The sequence below is a fragment of the Hemicordylus capensis genome, chromosome 1, assembly GCF_027244095.1.
Source record: "Hemicordylus capensis ecotype Gifberg chromosome 1, rHemCap1.1.pri, whole genome shotgun sequence".
In the NCBI taxonomy this organism is placed as follows: domain Eukaryota; kingdom Metazoa; phylum Chordata; class Lepidosauria; order Squamata; family Cordylidae; genus Hemicordylus; species Hemicordylus capensis.
This window is the reverse complement of record NC_069657.1, coordinates 300,443,754-300,461,209: the sequence shown is the minus strand read 5'-3', so window position 1 is coordinate 300,461,209 and position 17,456 is coordinate 300,443,754. Positions and strand designations below refer to the sequence as shown.

Genomic DNA, 17,456 nt, shown 5'->3' with positions numbered 1-17,456 from the left:
AAAATCTCATTTGCTATCATTGAATGAGAATTCACACCTCAGAAAATAAGGGAATAACATCCCTTCAGAAAAACTTCTGAGGTGTGAATTCTCATTCTATCATAGCAAATGAGGTTTTTTTCAATTAGACAACTCTCATGACCCCACTTTCACTTTTTCACACTCTCAATTACTATGAATATGAGGAAGTAATCAATTTAGCACACTTCACCTTATGAAGACAAACCTCAGAATTCACCAAAATTCACCCCTCTGCCCAATCACGCTGAAATTGGGGACAGGTGGTAGCCTCCACCCATTAGGCACTATCTACCAGCCCACCCCACTCCTTTGGGGCAGATCCACTTTCTGCCCCCAATCTGCCCCAAAGACACCAAAACTTCAAATATTCCAAAAAAATCAGCCCTCTGCCCAATCCCCCTGAAATTGGGGTGGTAGCCTCCACCCATTAGGCACTACCACCCCACCCCACTCTTTTGGGGCAGATCCACTTTCTGCCCCCAAACTGCCCCAAAGTCACTAAAATTTCAAAAATTCTCAAAAAATCAGCCCTTTGTCCAATCCCCCTGAAATTGGGGTGGTAGCCTCCACCCATTAGGCACTACCATCCCACCCCACTATTCTGCCCCAGTCCCCACTTTCTGCCCCAATCTGCCCCAAAGACATGAAAACTTCAGAAATCCCCCCAAAATCAGCCCTTTGCCCAATCCCCCTGAAATTGGGGTGGTAGCCTGCACCCATTATGCACTACCACCCCCCCACTCCTTTTGCCCAGATCCCATGCTATGCCCCCAAACTGCCCCAAAGGCACTAAAATTTCAAAAATTCCCCAAAAATCAGCCCTTTGCCCAATTCCCCTGAAATTGGGGTGGTAGACTCCACCCATTGGGCACTACCACCCCACCCCAAAATTTTGCCCCTGGGCCCCTTTTTTACCACCCGAATCAATTTGGATTGGGATTCGGGTGGCCCATATTCGGGCACAAAACAGAACAGTGGTGATTCGGTTCTGGTCCCGAACCGAATCACCGAATTCCCGAATTGCACACCCCTAATAATTTATGTCTCATCTGAAAATGAGTTTGGTGTTATCATTTCCTTGACCTGATCAACAGATATTCTAGCTTAACTAGTTCAGAGTATCTTCTATAGATTTTTGGCCATTAATTTGGGGCAGACTATTTAGAGTGTGCAGGATCTGGACATTTCTGAAAGGATTCATTGAAAGTGCCATTGTTTCTGTTTAAGGCATTCTTAAAAGCTTGTTTTTAGAAACCAGAAATGCCTTGACAATAGTTATGATGACTTGAAGTACATGATCTTGTTACTAGAATGGCACTAATGCATTAGGAACCATTAATCCATTTAGGATTTTCAGACTATAAACAACTACTTCACATGTTGGGTGGCATCCACTTTTGCCAGATTGGTGCACCATCTACTTTTGTGGCTGGAAGGAGAGTAGTACTCACAGAAGAACATGTGCAAGGAACCCTGCCACTCAAAGAAGGACTCCTTGCAAAAGTGGAAGGCATGCCAGCAGCTCTTCTGCTTGCAGAAGGAGCTTCCATTGATGGTGTGCTGCTCCACCAGAGCTCTGGATGTCACCTATTCTTTTTCAGTTTGCATATTTCCCCCCCTTACATGTCACCAATGCACAACAGGGCATTCATTCATTAATGCATTTATTTATTTATTTATTTATTTATTTATTTATTTATTTATTTGATTTATATACCACCCTTCCAAAAATGGCTCAGGGCAGTTTACATAAAAATAAAACAATTAAAATCAATTAACAATTTTTTAAAAAGTATTTAAAGCAGCATAAAACTACTTAACAATTAAAACATTTAAACAGTTTAAAACCCTGGAGAGCCAGGCTGCACATTTACAGCAATTAAAAACATTTTACAACAAATTAAAAACCATAGAAGGCCAGGCTAAATGGATAGGTATTAAGGGCTCTCCTGAAGGCCAGCAATGAATTATGGTTATGGATTTCTACTGGGCCTGCATTGCACAGCCCTGGGGCAGCTACAGAGAAGGCCCACCTCTGGGTTGCCACCAGACAAACCGGCAGTAACTGGATGCTGACCTCCTCAGATTATCTTAACGTACAGTGGGGATTGTGTAGAAGAAGGTGCTCTCTAAGATAACCCGGATCTAAGCCATTCAAGGCTTTAAAGGTAATAACCAGGACTTTGTATTTTGCCCGGAAACATATCGGCAGCCAGTGTAGCTGTTTCAAAAAAGGCATAATATGGTCTCTCCAGTTTCCCCAGAGACCAATCTGGCTGCCGCATTTTTAACTAACTGAAGTTACCGATCTACATACAAAGGCAGCCCCACGTACAGTGCATTACAATAGTCAAGCCTGGAGGTTACCATCTGAGGAACCACTGTTTTGAGGTCATCCTCTTCAAAGAATGGGCGCAGCTTTCAAATCAGTCTGAGCTGATAGAAAGCACTCCTGGCCATGGCCTCCACCTGAGATACCAGGGTGAGGCCTGGGTCCAGGAGTACTCCGAAGCTGTGCACCTGCTCCTTCCGGGGGAGTGTAACCCCATCCAGCACAGGAAGATCTAACTCATCCCTCAGATTCTGAACCTCTACAATGAGTACCTCCATCTAGTTTGGATTCAGCTTCAATTTGTTATCCTTCGTCCAGCCCATTACTGCCTGTAGGCAGGCATTTGGAGAATGAGTGCCATTTCCTAATGATGAAGATGAAAAGGAGAAGTAGATTTGGGTGTCATCAGCATACTGATAACAACCAACACCAAACCCCCTGATGACTTCACCCAGCGGTTTCATGTAAATATTAAAAAGCAGTGGTGACAGAATGGAGCCCTGAGGGACTCTATATAACAGCTCCTGCTTTGAGGAGCCGCTGTCACCAAGCTCCACCATCTGGAATGTACCCGAGAGATAGGAGCAGAACCACTGCAAAGCAGTGCCCCATATTCCCAATTCCCCCAGGCGATCCAGAAGGATACCCTATCCCCAACTCCCCCAGGTGATCCAGAAGGATACCATAGTTGATGGTATCGAACACTGCTGAGAGATCCAAAAGAACCAGTAGAATCACACTCCCTCTGTCAGTTCCCCAGTAAAGGTCATCCATCAGATCGACCAAGGCTGTCTCAACCACATAGCCAGCTCTAAAGCCAGTTTGAAATGGGTCTAGCATAATCATTTATGCTTTTCTAATTATTTTACAGCACAAAAAGGAACCCTGGTGTGATTTCATGATCACATCACAATGTCTTTTCCCATTGTGATTCCACCAGTGCTGGTGTACACTGGTTTTTAGATCCATTCTTCATCAAACATTGGCATACATTGATCTCGTGTAAGAAAAAAAGTACAAGAGTTGAGAGAACTGTAATAAATTGTCCATGCTCCAGTTCTGAAATTAATTAATTAATGTTAATTCTCCAGGTTAACCTAGTAGGCAGGCAGCATGGAACATAGGGTAGGGTGGACCCATGGAAAAATAATGGAATGGGAAAATTTATTCACTCATCCCCACTTATAGCAAAAATGCTATATTATGTCAAAGTAGGGGAAACAAAGTGCCATGCATGTTTTTGTTTAATTGTTTATTACAAAAAATTGTATCTCTTCTTTTCTCTTTTAACAAGAGAAGTCCAACACAGTTAACAGACATAATTAAAACATCAAATAAAAACAATGGGTGACAGCCTGACTAAATTTACTCTAGGAAGTCATATTGAAATTAAAAAGCGACGGGAGACTTGCCTGACTTGTCCTTTTAATTTCAAAGGGACTTCCTTGAGGAAATTTACTCAGGCTGACAGCAAATAATAATAAACTGGACAACAACAATTAAGTGAGCGGGGGGGGGGCAGAGAAAGCATAAGTGTTAAAGTGAAATACAGGACAGCAGACCAACTAAATCAAATTAAATGCTTCGAGAAACAAAAGTTTTCAACTATCTGCAGAATGGTGACAGAATGGGAACCAAAGTACTTCTCAAGGCAGAGAGCTGCACAGCCTAGATGCTCACAGCAGAAAATGCTCACTTGTGTGTCACCAGCAATCCAGCTTCTAGAGGCAATAGGACATGCAAGAGGGTCTCACCTGATGACCTCAGGGGGCAGGCAGCTTCATACGAGTTGCAACATGTGATTTTTGGGAGCTCATCATGGGTCCCACTTCTTTACTACTGTAGTAAAGAAGGAAAGGAGAAGCACCGAGTGTCTTGTGGTTCTTCTTTGACAGCTTCTGACCTGCATTTGAACCCACTGTCACATGCAATCTCGTCTCATAAGACAAGATGTTTGTGTTTTGTATTTGAGTATTGGAACCTAAGTCCCCAAATATCATCTAAGAATAGGTCTGCAGCAATGGATTAGTTTAATGTTTGAGCATTAATCCTGAAATTGCATACCTAACCACCACAATCCAACAGTCTACATGTGCAGCTATTGTGTTTGCATAATCCTCATCAGACAGACAGTAATAGTGCCAATAAACTGTTTGGGAGATGAGGAGAATGATGAACCCAGCCCTCTATTTGCTGTTCTTGCCCACTGAACAGATGATTGACCCTTTTGCCAATGATCATGAAAGGGCTATTTACTCACATGAACCTGCTCTAAGAAGTGGTAGGAAATTCTGTCTTAGACCCCAGATAATTAAGTAATTTGAAGAGCACTGGAGAATTACCAGACTTCTGGAGAGTTCAAAACTCACACTGTACGTGTTTGTGTGATTTCAGCTACCTCATCTTCCCCCATTGTGCCCATTGTGTCCCCTCAAAATATGTCCCTGAGGGCTGTACAACTGCCAGGGACATATTTTTGGGTGGCACAGGGTGCTTCCTGAGGAACAAGAGGTCATTGGAATTTGCCCTCACCACTGAGCCAGCACTGGAGCGGAGTCAGTTGAAGTTTTCAGAAGCATTGGTGTTTCTTCTGTTGCACTGATCAGGACACCAGCCCCTGTGTGCTGCTGCATTCATTGTGAACAGGCTGACCTCATGATACCTGCTTCCACACACTGATGATGGCCCTAGCTGGATCAAGGAGAAAGTATACATGGGGCCTAAGTAATATTTGTATCTGCTCCATTACCATCTCACATCCATGTCAGGTACTCCTTTTGCCTTCTTGGTATAAAGAATGCTCGTGGAACTATAAATCAGATACATAACAGATTGCTCACATTTACACAGCATTGCTGGATTATTTTCTGTTATCTTACATTGTCTGATGTGTAATACTGCCCTTTTTGTGCATTGTGCTTTTTTTAAAAAACCTACACATTATAGTTTCATCCATTTTGTTCCATCTGTCTGATTTTAGCCGTAGTTGATCACTTACCTCTGCTTATTCAGAAGATATTTTGCTACCTATATCCATCTTGTCTTGCTATCAACCTTACTCTTTCCTTTTGTTTGGGAACAGTAGTTTTTTCTATTCTAAACATATAACCAAACAGATTCCATTTAATTTTCCTCACTTCAGCTGTGATATATGACTACTTTGTATCCTAATTTCATCCTTTTGGTCTTTATATCCTGCACAGGCTTGTGTTAAGAATTTAATATATCATTTCCCCCCCTCAAATGTCAAAATTTAAGAGAGGAAATAGATAGTTAGGGGCTAGCTATATCCATCACAATGGATGATAGTAATTCTGTGTTTTTGATTTCCACATTTTCTACAGCACTAAAATATCACGAAGTAGAAAAGGATATTAAGAACAAGGGATTAATACCTCAAACTTCCCAACAACTTTGTGACTGTTAATTTTCATTTTGTTGACTTTTTAGAAACAGAAGTCTAAAAGTACATTCAAAATAGCACTTGTGTGAAGTAAATGCTATGCATGTCTTCTCAGAAGTAAGTCTTACTGAGTTCAATGGAACTTAATCTCATGTAAGGTAGCATAGGATCACACATGCTCAATGGCCCTCTGGTGTAGTGAGGGGATAGTGTTTTTACTGATCCCTCACTGCACCAAAGTTTTACATTGGTCTACAGAGTCTTCATGCATCCTGGTAACTAATTAGAAAAGACATTGTGGGGTCATGGTGGAAAATGCAGTGAAAACATCAGCTATGAAAAAGGTGAATTCCAAGCTGAGAATTATGAGGGAAGACGCTGAAAACAAAACTGCCAGTATTGTAGTGCCCTTATGCAAATCTGTGATGTGGTTGCACTTGTAGGGATGTGCAAATTGATTTGGGTACAAATCGATTTGTACTCGAATCTAGCTGATTTTGGTGATTTGGAGACAAAACAAGTCACCCCTGTGGTCCATTGGCTAGATTTGGATCCAAATCTAATCATGCCTGATTTGATTCAAATCAATTTGAGATTTGGATTCCTCCTATTAATTTCCCTGGATTCCCAGCTTCCATTTTTTTAAAAAAGCTAAGCTCTAGCCCTTGTAGAAGTGGAGTTATGGAGCAAAATGTGTGGTCACTATTTTTCAAGTGTTTGGATTCTTTGGTGTATAATGACTTTCCCTCAATGAATCCCTATGAGGATTCACTACACATCTTCATTTCTTCTTTTCATTTTGACTGTCTTTTGGACAGTGGTCCAAAACAGTGGAACATAGGAACATAGGAAGCAGCCATATTCTGAGTCAGACCATTGGTCTATCTCGCTCAGTATTGTCTTCACAGACTGGCAGCAGCTTCTCCAAGGTTGCAAGCAGGAATCTCTCTCAGCCCTATCTTGGAGATGCCAGGGAGGGAACTTGGAACCTTTTGAGGCTCTTCCCAGAGCAGCTCCATCCCCTGAGTGGAATATCTTACTGTGCTCACAGTTCTTCTTCTTCTTCTTCTTCTTCTTCTTCTTCTTCTTCTTCTTCTTCTTCTTCTTCTTCTTCTTCTTCTTCTTCTTCATTTTAAATTTTATAGGATTTTACAATAGCGTTTGCATTCAAATTGCATTCATTTATCTAATTTCTACATATAAATGAATATTGACTTCCCACTTGCCTATCTGCGCGGTTAACAATAACTATACATATAAACCATTGCTATAATAATTAAAAACATACATACGCCACAATACATATGCCACCTTCTGTACAAAGAAAGACCTTATGGTGACTCTCAGTTTATGCAAAAAAGGACTGCAGAAGGTCATAAAGGTATCTAAAGTTATGAATGAAATGTAGAAAGTGGCTAGAGAGAAGCTTTTCTCCTACTTTCAAAAGAGAAGAGCTTGTGGTTATCCAGTGAAACTGATAGGTTGGAGATTCAGGGAAGACACATGATAAGAATACACAATTAATGTATAGAATTCACTGCCACAAGGTGTACTAATGGTCACATGCTCAGAGCGGGTTAAAAGGGGATTAGGCATATTTACAGAGGAGAGATCTATCACTGGCTATTAGTCATAAAAACTATGTGAAACCTCCATGTTTTAGAGGTCGCATAGTTGCTAAGGGAGCAACAGCAGGGGAGGGCTATTTCCCACATGACCCTACTTGTGTGCTTCCCAGAGGGACACTGATGGCATTCAGCCACCTGGGCATGTGCTCCAGATCAATTTAGTGCCCTGGTCTTAATTGCAACGGAAAACTGAAAGAGAATACTGGATTCCTTTAGAGAAAGGAATTCCTTTAATCGAAGTCCAAGGGATGGGGCCCCAGATCTATTGACTACCTAGTAATACCCCTTCTTACCAGAAACAAGAGGTTGGCTACCATGAGAAATGGAATGCTAGTCTTGATGGATCTTTGGTCTGATCCAGCAGGGTACTTTGAACATTTTTGAGAGGCTGTTCTCATGCTCAGCCTAACCCAGGCTAGGGATACCTAGCCTGGGTTAGGCTGCGCATGAGAATCGCTGGGATTGGGCCTGATTTTGGCAGGCCAGCGCCACCTGGCCCAGCTTTCTAGCCCGGCTGCTAGCCAAGGTTTAGAGAGGAAACACTCCTTAAACCCAGGCCACTTGCTCATGTGCGAGCAGGACTGCTTTCAGCCTGGCTGCACACTGATACGGGCACCTACAGTGCCCATGTCTTGGGGAAAATCCTTCAATGCATCACATGTGTTGCATGGTGCATTGTGGGATTCACAGAGGCCAGGACAAGAAGTCCCAGACTCAGATCAATGGGCCTTGATCCGTGCTGCATGGAGCAGGGCTGATCATGTGGGAGCATGCTCTGTGCTTCCACTGAGCAATAAATGATCGTCTGTGGGGAAGGCAAGGTTTGGGAAGCCTTCAACTCACCTGCCCGCAAGCATGCCCGGTAGGTTGTGTGAATGGCCCCTGTATGTTTTTCATTCTAGTTACACTGGGCAGCATCCAGACCAAATTAGTCATTAGAATTGAGTCCCATGGAAATTAATGAGACTTCAAGTAGTAATAACAAACTTCTTGTATCCTATCCAGTTATCTTTCGCAGTTTGTTTTGCAGTGTACATTTCTGCACTGCTTTCTACTATCGCTGCTGCTGTTGGTTCTGCAGCTTCCTGACCTGCAAAAACCCTGAAGGCACTTTCCCCTTATCTATCTGGCACGCTGTTGTTTACTGAGGATAAACATAACTCAGATCCGACCACCACTTTTTTTTCCCTTGTCTGCCTGAGGAGAACCTGCTCTTCCCTGGAAACCATGGAGTCCCTATCTTGCCAATTTACCTCCTCACCATACAGACCCCTGATTTTACTCCAGCAAAAGCTGAAGGCTATATTGCTTCACTGCCTGGGGCCTGAAGAATATAGAATCATTTTTCTGTTCCTGACAATTTGGAAGGGGATGCCAGCCCTTATGAACATGCTCTTCAAGTCTTAGATGATCTTTTTCAACCCAACTTTGAATGTGATTGCTGAATGTTACAAGTTCTGTTCTAGATCCCGACAGCCTGGTGAATCTATCAATCTATCACAGCACTGTGTGCCTTAAGTGCAACCTGTGAATTTGCCGGCTTTACTGATGAAATGATCAAGGATCAATTGTTATGAAATCAAACTGCTCCAAACTGCATGAAAATCTGCTACTGGGGCAGAAGCTTACCTTGAATAAAATTATAGAGATGACTATGAAGGTGGAAAATGCTGTCTCTCTTTGGTACCCCAAAACCCACCTCCTGAAATCCAGGCTGTTAAGTCTAAATCCTTCCATACCCAGTCTTCTCATATGGCACTGCCCCAGACAATGGGAGCAGAAGAAAGAAGGAGCTGCCAATGTGGAGAGTCTGCCCACAAGCCAATTTTGCTCACTGTCCTGCATGGAAGGTAACTTGCAACAGGTTGGAAAAAAGGGGGACTCTTTGTTGAGGTTTGCAAATCTGCTGTCCACTCCATTACTGATTCACCATATGATAAGGATGAGGCAGCTGACCCACTTCCTGACAGCATTTTAAGTGTGGCAGAGCCTACTTCACCACATTGTAATGTTAAACTTAATGGCTATGACCGATGGTGGCTGATTTTGGTTCTCTGTACACTACAATTTTCCATCTGCTTTACGAGAAACTCCTCACTACATCATACCTGCAACTGTAGCTTTCAGTTGCCTTCCATGGGCATATGGGTGTTCCCCTATTGCCATAAATGGATACTTCACTGCTGTACAAAGGACATAATGCAGAAGGGAAAGTGTATGTGTCACAAAAAGAAGTCTCAATACTGGGACTCAATACATTAAAAAAAATCTATGGGTAATATTGGATCCAAATAGCATGGAACCCATATTATAGATGTTGCAGCACCCATATGCTGATATGATTGCTGATTTTGGGGATGTTTTTGCTGATACTCCTGGCACTGCCATACATTTCAAACACAAAATTCAGATGGAGGCAAATGCAGTTCTCATACAACACAAAGTGAAGAACATACCCTTAGCATTGCACCAACCACTTAAAGAGTAGCTTTTAAGATTTCAGCATGCTGACATCATAGAGCCTGTTTATTCATCAGATTGGGCCTCTCCCATTGTTCTTGTGAGGAAATCAAATGGTACACTTCAAATGTGTGAAGATTTAAGAGATGTGAAGTCCAACATGGTAGTGGATTGTCATCTATTACCAATATCAATAAAATGTTGTTTACTCTGAAAGATGCCTCCCTGTTCACAACTTTGGACTTGTCTTTGGTCTATCATCAAATTCCTCTGCTCAAAAATTCTCTCAAATACAAAGCCTTCATTAGCCCAGACAGTCTTTTTCGATACAAAAGGCTGCCATTTGGATTATCCTCTGCAGCTCTGGTATTTCAACAAATGATGCATGCAATTATGGGGGAAATGCTGGAACTAGTCACTAGTCAGATGGCATTACATACTTTCAAGATGATAATTTATTGTATGGCAAAACCATTGAGGAGCATGATGCTAAACTGACATGAGTCTTACAAAAACTCAGACAACACAGACTTATTATCTCTGCAAAGAAATGTCAGTTTAGCTCAGAATTGGTGACGTACTTGGGACATAAAATATCTCAGAGTGGCATACACCCCAAAACAGAGTTGGTGAAAGCTATTTGGGAGGCAGCAGAGCCACACAACAAAGATGCACTTCACTCATTTTATAACTCTGTGTATATTACTCTAAAATTGTCAGACTATTTGCCTCAAAAGTTTCTCCATTGCATTTTCCTTTTAAAAAGAATGTAGTCTTTAGCTTGGATGCATCCTGCAAGGCTAGTTTTCAGACGATCAAATCAGCCATTGCTGAAAGCCCTGCTCTCACTTCTCTTAACACCAACAGACACACTATTGTAACCACTGATGCTTCTGAATATGGTTTGGTGCTGTCTCGACCCAGCAAAAAGGGAACAGGGAAGTTACAGTTGCCTTTGCTTCCAGTGCTTACTGCTGAGAAAAAGAAGCTCTAGCATGTTTCTGGGCAGTAAGGCATTTCAGGACTTACTTGTGGGGCCAAAAATTCACCTCATGGTCTGACTGTAAACCCCTTCTGCTTTATTTACTATTTTGGGATCAAGTCGAGCAACCCCAAGAATAGCAAAATGGATCACTGGACTAATGGATTTTGATTTCCAGGTGGAATATCTGCCAAGACTTTGGAATACAACTGTAGATTGTTTATCTTGACTTCCACTTCAAGGCCCAGAGGAGATCCCAGAAGACGTGGATGAAGGAGTAGTAATTGTGCAAATAGCTTCATTCACTCATGAAGTGACCATGTTTTCTGAATGGAAAGCTGCCCTCAGTGCTGATCAAGTGCTTACTGAACTTAAACCTGATGTAATGAATGGATGGCCATGCAAAAAGGGTACTTGAATCTCTTCAACCATACATGCAAGTAGCGAGTGAGTTTTTCCTTCTCAATGAGTTTCCGCTTCTCAATGCTGAGGATTGATCATTTGGTGGTGCCAACCTCCTTACTAGCAAAAGTGATCAAAATTGCCCATGAAGTTCACCTGGGCATGACTAAAAGGCAAATCAGGGGAAGTTTTTGGTTTCCACATACGGACAAACACATTGAAAATGTAATCCAGCACTGTATGGCTTGTGCTGTATGTGACAAGTGGCAGAAGACCTTTACCACACCTTTGACTCTGTTAGGGTACCCCAATGGTCCCTGGGGAAAATTTGCTCTGGGTATAATGGGGCCTTTTGATAACCAACCTGCAAAGCAAAGATTTGTTATAGTGGTGGTGAATTACTATTCCAGGTGGCCAGAAGTTTCATTTGTTGACAACATTACCACAATCAAGGTGACCCAAATTCATGGCTGCAGTTTTTATGAGGGAAGGTCTTCCTAAAGAACATAGTGACTGACAATGGGACACAGCTTACCTGATTTGAAATGGAGCAATATTTACATTAACCATCAGACAAAACACAATATTCTTTCCTTGTACTATCCTCAAGGGAATGGCTTGGTGGAAAGAATGAACAGATTAGTGAAAAAAAAGTTTACAACTGGCTACTATGCAACAACAACCCTGGAAAGAGGCAATCCATGAAACTCTGGGGCTATTCTTACGGTCACAAAAATTGGGCTAGGAAAATCCTAGCCCGATTTTTGTGATCGTTAGAATCACCGGGCTCGCAGCTGAGCCCGGTGGTTCTGGAGTGGCTAACCCACTCCTGTAGCCCACCTCTTAGCCTGGGTTTGCGGAGCGAGCACTCCGCAAACCCGGGCTAACTGCTCATGAGTAGCTGTGCTGCGGCTCTGCGCCACGGCTACTCGTGAGTGGATCACCGGCCAGGAGGCTTAAAAGCAGCCTCCCAGCTTGGGGGTCTTCCCAATATGCCCTGCTCTCTCGCTCAGGGCATACTGGGGCTTCCGGGAGCTGCACGGCCTTGAGCTCCCCAGCCCCCGCCGGCTCCGTCTTGGAGCCGGCCATTGTGTGGGCGGCTGATCCGGCCGCCCAGGGCTCCCTCCCCACTCGTGAGCAGGGAGAGCAGGCTTAGCCCGCTCTTCCCACTCACCAAATGAAACTGGGTCTCACGGATTGTGACACCCAGCTCTCTATGTGCTTATTGTATTACTCCCCATTCACTACAGGAAAATCACCTTTTGAACAAGTGAGATATTGCCAAGCTACTTCCAAACTTACCCAATGGCAATTACTAGTGGTGTGCACGAATCTTCTTTTTTGTTTCAATTTGTACCCAAATTGAAACACCCCAGATTTGTTTTGGGTCCGAATCTGACCCCCCCCGAATCACCCCAGATTTGATTTGTACCTGAATTTTCAATATCAGATGTGGGTTTTTTAAAAAGGGTCCCGGGGTCAAAAGAGTGGGGTGGGTGGTAGTTCTCAATGGGTGGAAGCTACCACCCAAAAAGAATTTGGGCAAAGGAGTGATATTTAAAGAATTTTTGAAATTTACACGTCTTTAAGCTTTTCCCCATCAGGAATAATGGGGATTTCAGTGACCTTATAACTCCACATGGGGGGTACTGGGGTGGCCCAGAGCAGGCTGTGGTGGGTGGTAGTGCCCAATGGATTCAAGGAAGCTACCACCCATATTTCAAATGAATTGGGCAAAGGGATGATTTTTAAATGATTTTTGAAATTTACATGCCTTTAAGCTTTTCCCTATAGGGAATAATGGGGATTTCATCAGCCTTAGTTATAACTCCCTGGGAGGGGGGGTGGCAGCAGCATGGTGGCCCAGAGCAGGTTGTGGTGGGTGGTAGTGCCTAATGGGTGCAATGAAGCTGCCACCCAGATTTCAAAGGAATTGGGCAAAAGGCTGACTTTTAAATGATTTTTGAAGTTGGCTTGTCTTTGTGGCAGATTCAGGGCAGAAAGAGGGTTTTTGGGACAAAAGAGTGGGTCAGGCAGTAGTGCCCCCAATGGGTGCCTGCTACCATCCAGATTTCAAAGAAATTGGTGAAAGAGGTGATTTTTAAAGAATTTCTGAAGTTCCGAATCCACAACAAAACCCAGTACCCCATGGGCCTGTGGCTATGGGGGTGGTTGGCACCCTGTGTGCACTACACCACCACTTGCTCTGGGCCACCCCAGTGCCCCCAAGTAGAGTTATGGGACTGCTGGAACCCCCATTATTCCCTATGGGGGAAAAGCTTAAAGACTCACAAAATTCAGAAAAAAATTAAAAATCACCCCTTTCACAAAATCCTTTTGAATCTGGGTGGTAGCAGGCACCCATTGGGGCACTACTACCCAACCCACCCTTCTGCCCTTGTGCAATTTGGGGCAGATCCTTCATCGTTGCCAATTATCATGCAGGAATAGGTTTGCCTTGGAACCAAAACCATTGGAGACTCTTCTGTTCCTCTGGCATGTAATGCCAAGCTACACATCATATCTGTTCACAAGACCAGATATGAAAAACTTCTGAGGTGTGAATTCTCATTCTATCATAGCAAATGAGATTTTTTTCAATTAGACAACTCTCATGACCCCACTTTCACTTTTTCACACTTACTATGAATATGAGGAAGTAATCAATTTAGCACACTTCACCTTATGAAGACAAACAAAATTCACCCCTCTGCCCAATCACTCTGAAATTGGGGATGGGTGGTAGCCTCCACCCATTAGGCACTATCTACCAGCCCACCCCACTCCTTTGTGGCAGATCCACTTTCTGCCCCCAATCGGCCTCCAAAGACACCAAAACTTCAAATATTCCCAAAAAATCAGGCCTCTGCCCAATCCCCCTGAAATTGGGGTGGTAGCCTCCACCCATTAGGCACTACCACCCCACCACAGTATTCTGCCCCAGTCCCCACTTTCTGCCCCAATCTGCCCCAAAGACATGAAAACTTCAGAAATCCCCCCAAAATCAGCCCTTTGCCCAATCCCCCTGAAATTGGGGTGGTAGCCTGCACCCATTAGGCACTACCACCCCACCCCACTCTTTTTGCCCAGATCCCATGCTATGCCCCCAAACTGCCCCAAAGTCACTAAAACTTCAAAAAATCCCCCCAAATCAACCATGAACCGAATCACGCGAATTTTTCGTGCACGAAATTCGGGTGATTCGGCTCGGGCCCGAAAAATATCGGGGGACATCGGGGGTGATTTGGTTCAGCCCCGAATCACCCGAAATTGCTCATTTCGGGCACAGATCGTTCTGTGCCCAAAATCTTTTGCACATCCCTACTATTGGGTGATGGAAAGAAATGAAACAGTTTGAGACTTTCAAGCATGCATACTATGAGACAAGAGGGAAGGGAGTCTGATTTCAAGAGAGGAATTGAAGAGGAATTTGACCTCGCAGATAAGGCTGATTAAAGTGATGGATGATCCTCAGTACCAGAAGAATAAACAGCTCGTGTGCCAGAGAACCCAAGACTTAGGGGGAGTGTGCATGATAGGACACCACTTAAAAGACTTCAAGACTATGTCACTACATTTTAAATCAATTCAGTTTTTGTTTATTGTAAAGGGGAGGAATGTGTAGTATCTTTTCCGGTTATCTTTGCAGTTTGTTTGGACCTTTGTTCAAGGGGGACTCTTTAGAGAGTGTGGGCGGGGGAGTGAAAAAGGAAAAAGGGAAGGGAAGAAAAAGGAGAAAATAGAATTGTTGCTGAATAAAGCTTTCATTAAATCCACATAAGATTCCCTTGTTTGTATGAGAGAAGCAATTATAAACACTTGTCTTAGTGGCAATGATGCTTAGTCATTACAAACTAGACTGGATGCTGCCCACTACTTTTAACTTCCATTTGTGCACCCACATCAAGCTACTTGAAGGAGCAAGTTTCTGCAAAATGATTGATGGAGGACAATTTTTGGTAATGCTCTTTTGCGTTTTTTTAGAACTTGTGTGCAGCTTTATACACAAGATCTTTACTCTTGGGTTATTTGATTGATTGAATCATTTCTGTCAACTGCCTTGAATGTGTTTTTCAGTTTAAACTGGAAGAACCCCTTAAAAATCAGCAAGGGCAGGGTAGATAGGAGGGGTGAACCTTTTTGGGGGTATTGATGGTACAGCAGAACTAATGCCATGGAAGTAGCACTTGTATACTTGTCATACATTGGACCTTTTGAGCTGATACAGAGCAGAAATGCTAATTTTATAATTAAGAAAATCGATAATGATAATTATAGTAAATAAAGCAATAGGCATGCCATTATACTCTGCAGAAGCTCCTACTATTGTTTCCTCAAGCCAGTGTGTGTCATTATTGACTATTGTTAGCATAGCTATTATACAGTGATCATTAGCTAACTGTTCCAAATCACATTTGTCATCATTCTTCTCCATTTCTCAGTAATAGAGCCATCTATTCTAATAGTGTTCCAAAGCCTTTAGTTTATATACAGAGTTTGCAGTTAAGATCTGTTTAGCTCAAGGTTGATTTTATACAAGAGCATGTGGAAGGCTGCACTTATATTTGTATTTAACACCAACAAAAAGTGTTTTAATGTATATAAGACAAAACCCATATTTCTTTACCAAAGTGAATGTAATCTGACTTGGAATAACCAATTGACAATTGGTGACATTAATGTGTTATTGTTTGGCTTGCTCTGTTTTTTTCACGTTGTGCACAAATAGCAGGCACTGTTTTCTTATTAGAAGAACATTATTTGGTGGAACTAACGTATGGAAGCTAATTAAAAAATGGACTATGTACTGCAAAATTCTGCTAGTGTTCTGAAATCTGCTGGTATATTACAGCTGCGTGCCAGGATACACTGGAAAGAACTGTGAAGAAGTAACTGACTACTGCAGGCTGCTCAGCATCAACTGTCTGAATGAAGGATTATGTCTCAATATAATTGGAGGATTCCGTGTAAGTAATTTAATATGGTAAATGTATTCAGTAGTTAAAAAATAGGAAAACCTCAGCCAGCCAAGAGATACAGACACAGACACACAAACACGCAAGAAATAGCAACATATTTCTATACTTTTTATATACTTCAGTCAGTAATACAAGTATTAACTCCGGTAATAAGGAGTTTTTAAAAATAACTTCTCCACTGGGATTCTTCTTTAAACTGTATCAAATAACGGGAAAACTATTTTATCTTTGCTAAAATATACAGCTAATTTGTGGACAGTTCTATTAACTCACTTAGATGAAAACCACATTTATACCATCATATTAATTCTGCTAAAAAGATATTTTTAATGGATTGTAGCATTTATACTGAAAGGAAGTCAGCAACTTAGTCAATCATTTAATTGAAGGACTTTAAACAAAATTAATTAGATTTCATGCCATCTCAACAACAAGCTAAATAAATAAATAAATAAATAAATAAATAAATAAGGCTTTTAATAAATCTGTGTTCCTTTTCCTTGTTTCTTTTAGAGATTTGAAAAATGAACAAAATCTACATACCTGAATCACAAACAGGTATCTGATAGCAAAGATATCTGTTTGAACACACATATCTCCTTTTCCAAGGATTAATGAGGGCAATTTTTTAAAAAAGATTGTCCTGTTTTTCTGATCAACAGTGTTTTTTAGTTCAATCTCGTACATATGATATGTTTCCAAATTTGTGCTAATCACTTCTCAAGATTTGGCACTGAAAGTCTGTCAGTTACTAGCCCTGCTGGTATAGCAGACCTGTGGCACTGTTCCTTTATTATGGCATAAGATTTCACAGTGCCCACTTCCTCAGAAGAGTTTCAATTTCCAGTTATAGCCTGCAATTTAAAATTGCAATTTTAACAGTTGTCATCAAAATATCAATCTGTTTTCTCCCTTAAAATTTAACCTTTCTTTTTGGTTACACATTGACTATAATAAACTGATGGTTCAACTAGATATGAAAAAAGGTAAAGCTTAAGTGTGCCGTCAAGGCGATTTCGACTCCTGGGGCCCACAGAGCCCTGTGGTTTTCTTTGGTAGAATGCAGGAGGGGTTTACCATTGCCATCTCCCATGCAGTATGCCTTTCAGCAGCTTCCTATATCACTGCTGCCCTATATGAATAACTCAAAATTATTTCCTCAGTTGCGGGGTCATGGTTTCATTGCCATTGACTTAGAATTTTTAAAAAAACATTAAATTTGCGTGAAAAATGTCTGTTTAGAGTAAAT

The 17,456-nt window shown here is 42.0% G+C and overlaps 1 protein-coding gene across 1 annotated transcript in view; it reads left to right on the top strand.

Annotated features, from left to right (window-relative positions):
- LOC128337958 (protein eyes shut homolog) overlaps positions 1–17,456 on the top strand; it is a 219,504-nt gene that overhangs the window by 117,424 nt on the left and 84,624 nt on the right. The window contains exon 6 of the mRNA XM_053279776.1: positions 16,081–16,195. Coding sequence (XP_053135751.1) covers positions 16,081–16,195 — 115 coding nt within the window. The remainder of the gene's footprint in view (positions 1–16,080; positions 16,196–17,456) is intronic.